Source organism: Oryzias latipes, chromosome 3 (assembly GCF_053564925.1).
Source record: "Oryzias latipes strain Hd-rR chromosome 3, Olatipes_Hd-rR_3.1".
NCBI classification, from domain to species: Eukaryota; Metazoa; Chordata; class Actinopteri; order Beloniformes; family Adrianichthyidae; genus Oryzias; species Oryzias latipes.
Genome location: NC_136239.1, coordinates 22,195,744 through 22,211,537, shown reverse-complemented (window position 1 = coordinate 22,211,537; position 15,794 = coordinate 22,195,744). Strand labels below are relative to the sequence as shown.

At 38.2% G+C, this 15,794-nt stretch overlaps 1 protein-coding gene across 40 annotated transcripts in view; it reads left to right on the top strand.

Annotated features, from left to right (window-relative positions):
* Positions 1 to 15,794, top strand: part of tjp1a (tight junction protein 1a) — a 111,036-nt gene that overhangs the window by 80,597 nt on the left and 14,645 nt on the right. For 20 of the 40 annotated variants that reach the window (XM_078944421.1, XM_078944418.1, XM_020713610.3 and 17 more), the window contains 15 exons: positions 1,673 to 1,729; positions 2,990 to 3,114; positions 3,296 to 3,398; positions 3,545 to 3,860; positions 4,062 to 4,165; positions 4,547 to 4,715; positions 4,881 to 5,013; positions 8,706 to 8,845; positions 9,041 to 9,146; positions 10,161 to 10,311; positions 11,751 to 11,859; positions 11,953 to 12,172; positions 12,847 to 13,031; positions 13,498 to 13,593; positions 14,386 to 14,412. In XM_078944421.1, coding sequence (XP_078800547.1) covers positions 1,673 to 1,729; positions 2,990 to 3,114; positions 3,296 to 3,398; positions 3,545 to 3,860; positions 4,062 to 4,165; positions 4,547 to 4,715; positions 4,881 to 5,013; positions 8,706 to 8,845; positions 9,041 to 9,146; positions 10,161 to 10,311; positions 11,751 to 11,859; positions 11,953 to 12,172; positions 12,847 to 13,031; positions 13,498 to 13,593; positions 14,386 to 14,412 — 2,041 coding nt within the window. The remainder of the gene's footprint in view (positions 1 to 1,672; positions 1,730 to 2,989; positions 3,115 to 3,295; positions 3,399 to 3,544; positions 3,861 to 4,061; positions 4,166 to 4,546; positions 4,716 to 4,880; positions 5,014 to 8,705; positions 8,846 to 9,040; positions 9,147 to 10,160; positions 10,312 to 11,750; positions 11,860 to 11,952; positions 12,173 to 12,846; positions 13,032 to 13,497; positions 13,594 to 14,385; positions 14,413 to 15,794) is intronic. The other 20 variants (XM_020713625.3, XM_078944425.1, XM_020713620.3 and 17 more) reach the window with 1 other exon arrangement.

Genomic DNA, 15,794 nt, shown 5'->3' with positions numbered 1-15,794 from the left:
GTCTGTCACAGGCTCATATTGAGGAGACAAGAAAAGAAAAAATATAAAGCATATTTTGAGGCTTTAGGAAGAATAGTGACCTGCCCATAAATCACAGCTCCTTTTTACGCACACGAGCTTAAACATGCTAATGCTAAACATTAACATGTTAGCTTTAACATAGCTATCTCACTGTTTTTCACATGAATGCTGAACTTGCAAATGGAGAATATGAGTTTCTAATGAAAAACAAATCTAAAAATTTACAGGTTGCTGCAGCCATGTTTGAGTCTTGACTTTTTGACCTCACAGAAGTGAAAGTGTTCAGAGAAATAGACACAATCTAGTCCTAATAATGCAAAACATAATTCTTGGAAAAGTATTTTCCTGTTGTGCCTATATGAAGTTTAGCATTGTCTGTTTTCGTATTATTATTATTTTTTTTAACCTTTTTGTTAAAAAAAGTCAGTGAACATCAGTCGCTTTATCAAATGGCTCCCCTGGAGTGGGTATCTTTTTAAACTATACATTTAGGATGGGAAGGTGATGACTCTAATGACCATGGTGAAATTGAGTCGGATGGGTGAGATGGTTTGGGGGATTAGGTGTTGATTAAAGGTTGAAGCAGAGAGATTAACACAATGACAGGGTGGGCAGATGTCATGGTGTGTTATTTTAAAAGGCTGATTAAAGAAGGTGTAGTAAATTAGCACCCTTCCACATACCGCAGTGTTTATGTCTTTCTCTTCCTCTTCCACGCTGGAGTGTGCTCAGCACTCTGCCACAGACAGCTTTACCGTCGTTCCCTGCAGGCAGACAGCCGTGTTGCTTAATCAGCTGAAGAGAAGTGGAGTAGGGCTGTAATTTAAAGCTGAATATGGAGCACTTAGTAAGTTTGGATGTAAAGTGTTGTTTGACAAAGAAAAAAGTAGCAAGCATTGGATGTAACCAGAATGTTAGTTATACAGTTTCACACTGTACTTCTACTGAAACTTTAGAAAAAGACAGTCCTCCGATTGTGCTGGACTGATGCTTTTATATGACTGAAATCCATCTGAACCTCTTTGCTCTTTGCATCTCTTGGCCCCTATCATATGCACCAGTTAACCCCTTGTGTTTGTTTGCTGCTGATGCGCTCCAAGCCCTTCAGTCCTCTTAGTAGTATGGACTGCACTACTAGGATCAGCAATAGGCCTAGCACATTAACAGCACACACAAAGCACTGTCTGACTAAGGGCTTTCTTACAGGTGGTCTATTATATTTTAAACTGTCACAATGATGGATTATTTTTATATTTTTGTAAAGAGAATAGTCAGCGCTGAAAAATATTCTTTTATCATGGCCCACATGTCTTTTAGCTTTGTTAGGAGTTTTTTGCCAGTTCAGTTAGGGGAGAAGCACTTTAACTAAATGACCATTTATCAATACATGACCAATCTTAAGTGTAACCTATCTAATTTTTATACCCCTAACATACTTTTGTGTGGGAGAGTATGCATTCATATGTATATATTTACATAGAATGATATGCAATTCAGACCTTTCAGGGTTTTATTTACTAGTTACCAATGCCTGACAAAGACTACGGCACAGACATACCGGTAACTGTTTTTGGTGTTTGAAAAACTCCGTACGTGTGAATGGATGTTATGACTTGTTGCGTTTCATTAATTTATCCTCCCTATCTTGCAGAGTGCAGCGATGGAGGAAACAGTCATATGGGAACAGCACACAGTTACCCTTCATAAGGTAAATGTCTGGAACTTTAAAGGCCCACTTGGATGAAAGTTGTGTTTTTGTTTTTTTTATATGTTTTTGTAAGATGATGGATGGCATATATAAATATATTGAAAATTGAATTTTATTTTTTTTATTGAATTTCTGAGTATTTCCTATTTTAAATTGTTGTGAATCAGGAGCAGACAACAAAAATGCTGTTTGGAGAAAGAGCTTATTTGTGATGTTTAAAAAAAAAGCTGGGCGGCCCATGAGCTCCCTGCTCCGAGCTCTCAGCAACAGGGAGGGGAGGGGGGCGGGGATAGCTCCGCAACAACTGACCCACCCACAACTCGCAGGCAAACTTCTAATAAACTACTGCTGCTCTGCTGAAACTATGTCCTAGCAAATGACATAGGTTTTTTGATTTGGGCAAAATCAGCATAATCATACTTAAAAGACCACTGATGACCAGAGTGGGTCTTTAACTTTTTCTCCCAGTGTTTTTTTTTTTTAATGATCTCTCATGCTTGGCTTTGCATCCATGCTCCTCACTCTTTCTCGCTTTTTCTGTCTGCTGTCAATAGTTATCTCTTTTTTTTTTTGGTAAGAGAAGCCCAGCTGCAGATGCAGGATGTGTGCTAGTGAAACAATAGTAAGGGAATCCAGATGGCAGGAAACAGGGCTAAGGAAGGCGAAAATCAGCATCCACTTCCTTAATACTTCATTTTACTTCCTTTCCTTTTCCTTCTTCTTCTTCTTCTCCTATATGCAATCCTAGAGAAAGAAGAGTGTTGTTTTAATTTGTTTGCCCAATTTGGATGTTATTGGCTTAATTTTTTGGATGTTCTAAACGTATTTAACATCAATATCAGTTATCTGAGTTTAGCCATCGAGCAAATAAAGGTCATAGCCCCGCAGCAAATAAGTAAACTGCTATTGTTTTTGTTTTTTCTTTTAAGGCGATAAATCTATTTGGTTGATGCCGCTGTACAGCAGAGATTGTGCAGGACACCTGTCTAGACTAGGCTGCCTGCTGTAATCTAATTAGTATCAACTTTGAGGCTGAAAGAGCTGCTCAGTGTGACCAACAGTTCTTTCTATATTGTAGAGCTTTTGAGAAGTCAGTCTTTGCAGCCTCTTGGCAAATGTGAAAATCCAACCATCCCTAAAAAGTTTCCATGCAAATTAAGTTTTTTTTTTTTTTTAAATAAGCAGTTGCAAAAAAAAAAAAAAAACATTTTTCTTTCCTGTTGGTTACGGTAGTTTTGTTGTCATTCTTGTCATTTTTAGGCTGCTGGATTTGGCTTTGGCATTGCCATCTCAGGCGGACGTGACAACCCTCATTTCCAGAGTGGAGAGACGTCTATTGTAATATCAGATGTGTTGAAAGGAGGTCCTGCAGAAGGACTGCTTCAGTAAGTCTTCAAAACATTTTTTTTTCTTCAGTTTTTAATATATTTCAATAAAGAAAAATATTTATCCCGCTGTTTTTTATTCTCCATTATCAAAGTAACAAGCATCCATATTTAAATGGTTCAATAATGCTGTAAATTCTGTTTATAGTTTATAGCTAACAAATTCCTAATTATTTTGTAGAGAAAATGATCGAGTTGTGATGGTCAATGCGGTCTCTATGGACAACGTAGAGCATTCGTATGCAGTTAAACAGCTTCGCAACAGTGGGAAGGTTGCAAAGATAGTAAGTGTAACCCATATTGTGTTAATAAAGTCCTTGCAACTCTTCAAGGTGTAATGTAGTGAAATCAGAGGCAATATCATGTGCATTAGAGACACAAGGAAAACAAACCTTTTTGCTTTTTAACAACTAAAACTTTTTTCTCCTAGACTATTCGTAGGAAAAGAAAAATGCAACTCCCAGTTTCGCGATCAGGCGACCGAGAGACGATGTCTGAACGTGAAGAAGACACAGATGAAGAAGATGGTTACGACCATGGCGGTCGTAGTGGTCAAAACGCTTACGGAGTTGCAAGCGGAAGCATTAGTAGGCATCATGATCGCGAGCGTAGCAGCAGCGCAAAGAGGGATCACAGTGCCTCACGTGAGATGAGCGTCTCACCACGCTCTGATCGGAGATCGCAGACCTCATCTGCTCCACTAAAGCCTGCCAAGGTCACACTTGTAAAGTCCCGCAAAAATGAAGGTAAGTGTTGTAAAGATCAATCACCTAAACAGGGTAGTATGACTGTGAAGAAATATGTAAGAATAAAAGCTCTTGGGTTTTTGTAGTTCAAACGGTCTGGGAATTCTTTGAATCTTAGTTGGAAAAAAAAATCAAGACTTTAATACATGTGAATTTGACAATTACAAATGTTTTGCTTTTCTTTATCACCTCTGAAAACAGAATATGGACTACGGTTGGCCAGCCACATCTTTGTGAAAGACATCTCTCCGGAGAGTCTAGCTGCCAGAGATGGAAATATCCAGGAGGGGGACGTGGTACTTAAAGTGAGGAAAACAAGTCGGCTTTTTTTCTTTTCTTTTTTTTACAGCAATGCTTATTTCAGTTTTAGAAATTTAACAGTAAAAAATCTGTAGAAATGGCAGATTACTCTCATCATCCAGAGTCATGCCAATGAATTCATTTTTCTCAAGAACATGAATAATTCTTATTTCTCCTTATACACCAAAAAAATATGTAAATAACGTCAGTCTTATTTTTTAATTGGAACGTTCTGTTAACTGCCTCTGATGGAGACACATAACTGACTCATAACTTTTTTTTTTTTTTAACAGATTTCAAAAATTCATTCTTAGCAGAAGAAAGCAATTTTAAAGCGGTAGTGCGCTTTGAGCTTATTTGCTAAACTCCCTCTCTTTCTCCTGCAGATCAATGGCACTGTTACAGAGAACCTGTCTTTGACAGATGCCAAGAAGCTGATTGAGAGGTCAAAGGGCAAGCTAAAGATGGTGGTGCAAAGAGATGAACGTGCCACGCTACTCAACATTCCTGACCTTGATGACAGCATCCCATCAGCCAATAACTCAGACAGAGATGGTGCGTCAAACATGTAGTGGCTTTTTCCAGCGTTGCATTTGAAAAGCTTTTACTGTGGTTTTATTGAGATATTATTCAGACTTAATGTTTTTTTCCTTTGTGTGAATTGGTCTTGGTTTATATTATCTATTTAGGGCTAATTTTGATTCAACTGTAATTTTGCAGACATTTCTGAGATACATTCACTGACATCTGACCATTCCAACCGATCCCATGGTAGAGGTCCATCACGTTCCCCGGACAGGCACGAACTGTCCGAGCCCCTTCATCAGTCACCCCGGCAGATGAGCAATGGCAGGTAGGTTGAGCACAAAAGCACAGACCTGACTGCAAATTCTGTCTGAGACGCAGCTGTCATATGTGACAGCCAAGCAACCATACACTCATGCATCATTTTCACCCCCACAGCTGGGTGAGTAAGCATCTTGCTTCAAACATGCATAAAGCATTACACTCCCCTGTGGGTCCTGAGTTCCAATAATGACAGCTAGAGACATTGGAAGGGGAAAAGGAATTGATCCTTTCCTCAATCACACTAAGGTCTGACATTGAACATTTACAGGAAATGTATGACAACATTTTCCATTTGTTATATTTGATACTGATACATTTGAATCTCTATTATCAGAGGCTGAGGAGTCTTAAGGTATACTTTGGCTCTCTTTCTACTCTTTTCAAAACTGCCAGCTTTGCCATCAGTTGGATACTCTTCAAGAAGATTGCAGCTTCACATTTTGCACCTGACATCAGAGTGAACGGAGAGCTAAAATTAGCATGCTAGGCGGTGTAGCACTCCAGTGTGGAATGGAATGAAGTGACTAGACTTGCAGACTTCAGTCAACTTGATAAGAGAACACTTGAGGGTTGAACTGACCTGTACTGACTTTGTCATTAGCATGAAAAGACCGGATGTATTACACACCACTGATTATGCAAAGTATTGAACAGTAACTTATACTACTAGTGTGTTGGTTGGGAATAACTTAATAACAAAGTTTGATTATAACTTTTATTATTTAATTTATAAGAAAAAACTAGGAAAAACAGTTATTCAAAGTACATTTGTGTGAAAAAGAATTTCTCATTTTTATCAGCAGGTGTGTTATTAGTAAAATAAGGTGCTAAATATCACACAGATGATTTGGGTACAAACATTAGAGCAATCGTTGGTGTAGGATACTAGTTTACTATGCTGATGCATGTTGCAGTTGCATTTTAATTGCTCGCCAGTCATATTTTTTGAATGGATTAACCCTGAGTGCAGCCACTCCGTTAGCTTGCATATTATGTCATAGCATGGATTTACTATACTTGTTTATATGCAAGATGAGAGTATTTCTGCACTGACTGCATTACTGCGCGACCAGGCTTGTTCATGTGCTTATCTCAAGCACTTTGCTCTAAAAGATTTTCTCTGGCTTTTTTCTCAGATTGCTTTTATTTACTAAATTTAGAAGACTAAGAAAAAATGTTTTTATTTTTATTTTATAATTTTCATACATCATATTTTTGGTAAATCTCTTTAAAACCATGAAAGTGTGAGAATGAACTAACCTTGTCTCTGGTGTAACCGGTGTAGGCGATAATGGAGCCTGCTTGTCACTACACTATCATGTCAATGAATGTTGGTATCCACCAGTTTAGGAGGGGTGAAAGGAATTTGACATACTTCTCACAGTGCTTTTCCCCCCATGTCTGGTGAGATCTGATTGGCTGCAATGCTGAAAGGCCTTTTTTTCCCAGACATCAGTGACGTCCAGGTTTTTGATACAGCTCTACATAAAACAAGTCTAATAACCGACTGTCTGTCAGTAAGCTTGTGAATATTGTTTGTGTGGATCAAAAGCTTTCGGCATTGTTGCACAAGAAGCTTATTTTGAAATCATCATGGTTAGAGTTCCAGATCAGTTTATGTGAGTATCTTTTTTATACTAGATTAATGGTTTACAGCAGGAGGACCTAACTTGTTCTAGATACTGATAGTTTTACATAAAATATCGGTCTCTAATTACATTTTTGAATCACTTTATCCCTGAAAAATGTTTCTGAATGTGAAATGTTTTCAGAGAAATGTTTTTTCCCCTGGATGTAAAACCTCTGTTTCACTTTTTGTCTTTTACTGTCAGACAGAAATCCATCTTTCGGATGTTTTTCTAAAACTATTGTTCTGCAAGAAGCAAACCGTTTAAGCCAATCCTTTCTTTTCTCACTGGCTTTTGTTTCTTAGTTGTCATTATTTTTATCCTACTCCAACACATGTACACAAACACTTTCACTTACCTTCTCGTTCACGCGTAAAGAGATTATTTGTCTTTCTCCCAATTCAGTTCTCCAATGCATCCGTGGGACGGAGCTCCTATTTTTTTCTCCTTGTTCTCCTAGTAATTCTCCTCTCTCATTGTGACATATTACACTTCCAGAAAATAGTATGTGTGATTTCCATTTGTATTGCATTACACTGAAATGATGGATAATGGAGGGACTTGGAGAAGGCCAGGCTCTAGTGGAGAGTATTGTTCATAAGTGCTGCAGCTTTACAGCTGTCACATTTAATCCTGAGTTCAGGTCATTTGTGCATAAATTCAAGCATGTATCCTGCTTTTCTGTTTGTCTCAATGAGTTTCATTGTGTGACTGCTGGAGTGCACACTAAATAAATCTCTTGCATTGTATTTTTTATTTATTTCTTTTTGTTATCCTGCTTGAGAAAAACTTGAGAGGACAGCCGTGAGAGGAGTTGTATAGTGTGTGCTGGTGGCACACTCTGTACCTTCACGTTCTAGTTCCAAACCTTTTGAGAGAAGCTCAAGTACTGTGGCAGCATGAAGTCATGTGACCACACTGGAATTCAAGCATTGTTTTAAGCTGCAGAGCTTGTTATCCCATAACTTGCAGGATTCTCATTTGTTCACACACAATCGCCCCCCCACCCCACCACCACCACCACACACACACATACACACATGCAGAGCTCCCTCCCTGATTTAATCCAGATTTGATCAAAATTTAACCTAAAGTCTTAAATTTAGGTTAAAGACCTGAGTCTGGCTTTTTTTTTTTGGATTTTTTAGAATATACTTTTCCACGAATATTTTAATAGCAATGTTAGTTGATAAACTATACTATGTAAGTTCTTGTTGTTTTTCTTTGGTTAAGAACACTTTATACTCCGTCTGTCTGTTATTTAACTTGGCTGTTTTCTACTTTAGACCTAAAAACTTCCTAATCAATAAAAAAGTAGTTAGGTTTGCAGGGTTAACAACATCATTTGTAAATTGTTGCCAAAGCTATAGAGTCCTAACCAAGACGTATATCCTCCTTTTTAATTGCTCTTTGTCTTATTTTTCTGTTTTTCCCTTGTGCCCTTTGACATAGTCCATCTATCAGGCAGTTTCCTTTTTGTTTTGTTATTTCTCTTCCTGTTAATGTCAGCAAAGAACAAAACTACAAAACAAAGGAGACATTATCATTCCTGCACATTTTGAAAATGCTGCAGGGAGTGTAGTTATTCACAGGTGCACTTATTGAGATACTAACTGAAAAAACCTTAAGCCTCCTCAGAATTTGACTAAATCGAGCGATAACTCAACTGAAAAATTAGTCCAGTAATAGTGTTTTAGCTTTTAATGAGCAATGTTAGTTGAGTGCTGCAAAAGTGACTATTAGATGCTATTTCCTCTCTGGTATTTTTAAAGATTGCAAAGCAAGGATTCAATTAAAAGATTCAATCTTGAAGCATGAAACTTATTTGTGTTGGATACCTCATTGCGGGTCTTTGTCTAGCTATGACTTTCTATCTATGCAAGTCATTTTATAGTAAAATGATCACCTGACAGTTGTTGTTGTCACGCCTTTTGTTTACCCCTCCATCCAAAACTACCAGGCAATTTTTTAAAGTATGTATTAACCTTGCATAAATTCAAATAACCTAATAACTAAGCTGAAATCTGTTTGTGCATTTTTATTTTTTTCAATAAATTTGTTCATTTAGCCATCGAAGCCGAGATGAAGATCGCATTTCCAAACTAGGGGCCATTCCCTCATCTGCCATCAACTTGGATGACGGTGCGTCATCTCAGGCAAGCGACCAGGGCAGCTCTAGAGACGACAAACAGTTACCTCCGCTGCCAGGTACAGAAAACACATTTTGAAGTTAGTTTACCCCCTTGTGTTTGTCCCAACTTTAGCTATTATTCAATTCGGTTGTTTCCAATCCTCTAAATGACAGGAGATTGCAAAACAAAATAAAGAAATCAATGTAAATGGTGATAATTGTTTTGACATTTGATAAACCATTACCACTAAAGAAGTTTGATCTTGTTGCAGAACCAAAGCCAGTTTATGCACAGCCTGGTCAGCCTGATGTAGATCTTCCCGTCAGTCCAACAGATGCACCTGTACCCAGCGCTGCTCATGATGACAGCATTCTCAGGTGAGTTTGAACATTCTCTGTTGTTGGTAAATGTTCAGGTTGTCTTCTGAGTCACTGAACAGCATGAAAGCAGATCTCAGCCGGAGAGTCAGAAAGCACATGCTAAATCGAGTGCGCATATTGTTCACTTTAGTATTATTCTGCTTGTCTGCCGAATCGCTGTCTTTTAAGGCCGAATCCGAATTTTTCCCCTACCGCTTTGGCTTCTCCCTATCCCTCCAATTGTTGGGGCATTTGGAGGGACAGGGCTGTCTGAAATAGTTTTTTTGAGTGTTTTGCGTCGCATTGTCCCACGAAGGAGAAACGCATTTCTTCACGTGGGTGTGCTTTGGAGCTCAGGAGTTTACATGTAAATATAAGGACTGACTTTGTTTGGGCTGCACGGTGACGCAGTGCAGCACTCTTGCCTCACAGCAAGAAGGCCCCCGGTTCAAGTCCTTGCTGGGGGACCTGAATCATTACCTTGCTGAGTGGAGCCTGCATGTTCTCCTTGTGCATGCGTGGGTTTTCTCCCACCATCCCAAAAACATAAGTTACAGTTAAATTGTCCCTATGTGTAAATGTGAGTGTGCATGGTTGTGTGATTTGTGGACTTGCGACAGACTGACGACATGTCCAAGGTGTCCCCAGCCTTCGCCCGCAAATGACCGGGATAGACTCTGGCAGCCCCGTGACCCCGAAAGGCAATAAACAGATTAGAAAGTGAATTAATGACTTTTTGTTTTAGCATGACTTTTTAAATTAAAACTGATGTTATTCATACAGAGCATGGCAGCAACGAGGCTAACGCGGATGACCAGCGACTGTTGATGATGTCATCGAGTGGGAGTGACGTCCAAATTAGAAGACACTATTTATCCATAACTCTCCGTTTGGAGGCCTAAATGTAGGAATAGGGAGAAGCAGTAAGGATAGGGGAAGAATTTGGATTCGGCCTAAGTCTAAGAAAGATTATTTTTAAGTCTACAATTTTCTGACCGTGTTTGTCATCCTTTGTTTTTTTTTCTCTCACAGGCCGAGTATGAAGCTGGTTACATTTAAAAAAGGAGAGAGTGTTGGCCTGCGATTAGCAGGAGGAAACGACGTGGGAATATTTGTGGCAGGGGTTTTGGAGGATAGTCCAGCAGCCAAGGAGGGGCTGGAGGAGGGAGATCAGATTCTTAGGGTAGGAATGCTGCAATTCCATTTTTTTAGGGGAACCAATTGTTGTTTGTCTGTTTATATTAATAGTAATAATGCATTTGATTTAAAATGCCTTTCAAAACACTCAAGGACACTGTACAGATTCAAATGTAAAACACAATAAAATCACAAAATGTTATAAGCATAATAAATAAGTTGAGATAATTAATAAAATCATATAACAGAAGATAAAAAATTGTGATTTAGAAAAGCACATTTGAACAGATGGGTTTTGAGTCTGGAATTAAAAAATTGAAAAGGAGTCAATGTTAGATGCTTAGATGTTTGTCTTTATCCATTACAGGTTAAATAGTTCATCCTGCAAAGGTTTTTCCTCTTGAAAACGTATGTTTGCTACATGCATAACAAGCTCAAGACCTGCTTCAGATGGAAATTAAATTAAAGGAGACTTTCTGTACATAAAATAAATACTTTTGTCGTTTATTTATTTTTTCTTCAAGTCACAAGAATGAAGTGGGATGAACATCTGTTGTTGTCAAAAATAGTCAAGACATAACTTCCCACCATGTCTTAAGTAACAAATAGTGAAACTGTTATTCATGGCTCCAATAGATGCAGTTTTGTGTAAAAAGATCTGGGGAATACAGAACAATGTATCCATTAGCTCACGAGTCATTCCAGGACTCTGCTTCTCCTGAAAACTCCCCTTGTTTTAGTGCTGATGTCACAATAGAGGTCATTCTTGCAATCCCGACCTTGGAACACTCTGCTGTTTCACTCAACACCAGTGTAGCGTTAATGGGATGATGGAAACCCTCTTGATGTCAGTGTTGGATCCATTCTGACATGTTTATACTGCTACATTAGCCCTGCTGAGAGACTGCAAAGGTTGAATTGTACCATGCAACAGAGACCAACTCTTTAAGCGGACTTGTTTTCCTTGAAATTAACATTTACTGGATGATTTTCAGATAAAAAATCATTTTTTAAAGATCATACAAGCTCATAGGTTCCCTCTAGTTGCACACGGAAGGCCCCTTTTTCTGCCTGTTTGCTCTCTCCTGGCTGTACAAACACATCTTACAGACTTCCAGGACATTGTTTTCCATCCTTAGGTGATTTCCCTTTGGTCACCGTGTGCGATGAAGATAAAGACTTTGAGCCTTCTGTTTTTGGAAAAGATAAAGGTGTCTTTTTGAGGTTCAGTGACCCAGTCCATGTGTTTCTGATTCCCTTGTTGCCCTGCAAGCAGAGTCAATAAACAGCAGTTATTGTGTTTTGGCAGCAGTGGGAGAGCAGGCTTGTAGGCGGCTTGATTGTTAGAGGAATACTTTCCTCTGCATCTGCTCACGTGTTGTGCTTTGTAATTTTTTCACCACAGGGTGACTGAAACATACTAAAACCAAAATTGAAACAATATATACTGTACTTTTAAAAATAGTGTTTATATTCTTTCGGTAGGTGAATAATGTGGATTTTGCTAACATCATCCGTGAAGAGGCCGTGCTGTTTCTGTTGGACCTTCCACGAGGAGAGGAAATTACCATTCTAGCCCAGAAGAAAAAAGATGGTGAGCAGCAGCACTGTTGGTTACAATAGTAGAACACAACCACATGGCATTCCAGCATTTCCAATCATCTGTAATTCTGCTGTTTCTCTTTAGTTTATCGTAGAATTGTGGAATCTGACGTGGGGGACTCCTTTTACATTCGCACACACTTTGAATATGAAAAAGAATCGCCTTATGGACTAAGCTTTAACAAGGGGGAGGTGTTCCGGGTGGTGGACACGTTATATAATGGGAAGTTAGGCTCCTGGCTTGCAATCCGTATTGGAAAGAATCATCAGGAAGTGGAAAGAGGAATCATCCCCAACAAGAACAGGTTAGGATGCATGAAGTCATACATTGCTCTACTTGCACAGCTTGTTGTACAACTAAAATCATGTTTTTATTTAACGCCCACAAGCACTTTGTTTTTTGTTTTGTTTTTTCCAAAATTTTAGACACGTCATCCTTTTTCACGTTTTAACAATATGCGTATGTGAAGAAAAAAAACATGTTTGAACCAACAGGAATTCATCTCCACACAACCATTGTATTAAATATGGTTTCTATTTAACAGTTGTGCAGACTTTGGTATGACTTAAGAAATAGACTTTTGCCTTAACTCACTGTATGGTGTTTAAAAAAATATTTTTGTGTGTTTCTTACTTTTAATTACAGTATTTTGGAACATTTTTTTACCTTAATTTTAATAATATCATTTATTTGCTGTTTTAAAATGATGCAATAATATATTATTAAGAATTCATGAGTACATTTAATTAAAGTAAGCGCTTGTTGTTTTGATGAATTCCTAAAAGGATTTTTAACATGACTTTAGTTCCTAAATGTACCCCAGGCTGTTAATGACTGTTATATAACACAATCCCATAGTCTGACCACCTTGGTTTTTTATTCCAAACAAAGAGCAACAGTTTATGCTTTCCACATGTAAAGGCTTCCTTTAAAAATATTCTTTTTTCGTAAACTTTGTGCTCTGTCGTCCTCGTCCAGGGCTGAACAGCTGTCCAGTGTGCAGTACACCCTCCCAAAAACACCAGGAGGGGACAGAGCAGATTTCTGGAGATTCAGAGGGTTGCGGAGTTCCAAGAGGAACTTGCGGAAAAGCAGGGAGGACCTGTCAGCCCAGCCAGTTCAGACCAAGTTCCCTGCCTATGAAAGGGTTGTGCTGAGAGAAGGTAAGGTTTCAGTCAGGGCATGTACAAAATCTACCCTGCTCATGAGTCATATTAGGTACAAGTTTAACCCTTGTGCTATCTTAGATGACCCCACCCATACATTGACGTGTACCATGACAAAGGTGGATAAAAGTGGAAAGATTTCATGTAATCCATGGACACCAGTGAAGATCACAAATCATTGAAGAAAAAAGGTTCAGCGCACTGTATAGTGGGTCTAGATGATCCAACTCCCAATGTTTAAGTGCCTAGGATAGCACAAGGGTTAAAGCAGACTAATGGAGGTAAACTGCCTAATAGATTCTTTACCAAAAACTTGACGTTATGTAATTTTAAAAGGTAATCAGAGGCGAAGATGTGAGTTAATTACACTTGTATCTGACTATATGTACATTTTGCTTCACATGACAATTGCCATTAAATATCTTATATTTGCTCCCCTCTTTGTGGTCTTGTTCGTCTACAGCCGGGTTCCTGAGGCCTGTAGTCATTTTTGGGCCAATAGCAGATGTGGCCAGAGAGAAACTGGCCAGGGAGGAGCCAACCATTTTCGAACTTGCAAGTAAGTGTCAAGCCCTTAATCTTTCTCTGTGAAATGTTGATGTTTAATGCTGTTTATGTTGAGTTTAGAGTCTTTGATTGAGACCAAACACTTTATTTAGATTTTGCAATTTATTAAAACCGTGTGCTTTTGTAATCTCAGCTTCAAATATTCACATATGGGCTTAGTGCGTGATGGATGTGGAACTGAGTCTGTGGATACTTTATTTGAAATAAACTGTATCCTTAGTGGGATTAACATGTTCTTTGAAGTCACTGTAATTTACAGAGACATTGATGTGTGTACAGCTGCTTTTGTAAAGATTTTCAGCAAAAACCTCATTCAGAAAAGTTTTCTTTACCTGTATTTTAGACTTGGAGACAATTTGAAGATGATATTTCTTTAGTTAATGCATGGAGCAAAAAGCCTTTGTGAATATTAAACATTTACGGTAATTCCTTAATTTCCGTCGAGCATTGTGATTAGTAAGATTAATAATATTGTCTAGTTGATCCTTCATTTATGGCTCAATTCTCCATCATTTTAATGCCCGTCTTCTTGAAAAGCCAGATATTCATTTCAGATTCAGCCCCAAGCAACAGTCTCTTAGCTCATAGTCAGAATTACGAGCGTCGTAAACGCACCATTTTCATTTTCTTTTTTCCTATTGAACTCCGGTTACGGGAACAGCACGGCCTCACACAGCATGGCAACTGAGCACACATTCAGTACTCGGCCGCAAAGTGTTTCCGTTCCTTGATGTTTGATGTGCACAACTCCTGTGATGTTTATGCAACTGTATTTTCTTTTCAGAAACACAGCAGCAGCAAGGAGGGGAAAGTACGTCAATTAGTGCATCGAATTTTATTTATTTTTCTAAGCCAGTGAACCGCTAATAATACACATCTGAGTGTTTGGTGCCTGGTTCCCTGTTCCTTTAACTTCCTTTAGGCAACAACCATTGCTTTGTTTAACTCATATGGCGGATAGCACTTCATTTAAGTTTCTTCTGTTGTCATTTTTCCCTGCAACTCCATTATTGTTGTCCTGTATTACTTCAAAGAATTCAAAATATTAAAGTAAAACGAGACTTCAGGAAGGTTGTATCATACTGACACACAGCTCGTGTTCCACAGACATGACTCTTTGATTTGAGCGGAGAGTTTAGTTTCAATATTAGGTTTACACCTCATCACGACTAATTTACTCTAAGAGGAAATAAATAAATCAGTTTAAGTCAAATGAAATATGGCTTGGCATTGCCATATGCCAAGGTGCCAACATTGATCAACGAGCACTTTGTCTGTGGGATTGTGCATGTCTTTGATTTAAAGGAAAGGCAATTGTAAAGAATGAATTTTTGTTTGCTTCTGCACATTTTGCACTGTTTCAGCCTTTGATGCTGTGTGTCAGTGTGATTTTCTTGCTCTCAGTCAAGATTAGGTAGTTGAAATAGTTGTACAAAGAGGCTTTTCTACAAAAACAACAACATTACCATTAAATTTAGTGGTATTCCCTGGCTTAATACGGATTTTATCAAACTGATTGATAGCAAGGCTGCATATCAAGGTGTGCTATTTACCTTGTGGTCAAAGTTCAGATGGAAATGTTTCAAATCTTTGTTTAACAATAAATAAAAGAATTGATATAAGTAAGTGGTAGATGAAGAAATATTGACTTTAATGCTTTTAGCATTAACACTTCAACTTTTTAATCTGCTATTAACAGATAGATCTCACATTTTCTAATCGAGTGTGGAATTTGAAGTTAAAAATAAATCCCTTCATTTGGCTTTTCCATTTATAAAGTTTCCTAATCCTACTGAAGTTGCAGGTGCCTACATTTTTCGTAGAAATACACCATCAAAAATAAAATTAGAACTATTTTAAATAATGATAAGTGAAAAAATAAACTGCATCGATTCAGATTTCTCAAAGACAGAAAATAAGGCATTGTTCCAGTCATGCAGGGTTTCAGTTTTTTTGGAAACATGTTCTAGACTGAACTGTAGAACCATTACATTAGCTTGGAGCAGGTCTTTTCAGTTTCAGTGATAGATCAGAAGTGTCAAGCCTCTTGTTAATGCTTGTGTGTCATTTAGGCTTTGGTTCAAACACACAAACTGCTGTCAAACATTAAATATTCATTATTGCAGCTAAACAGGAACAACACTTGGTCCCGACAATTACCATTACATGTTGTTGACAATGCTTGAACCTCTG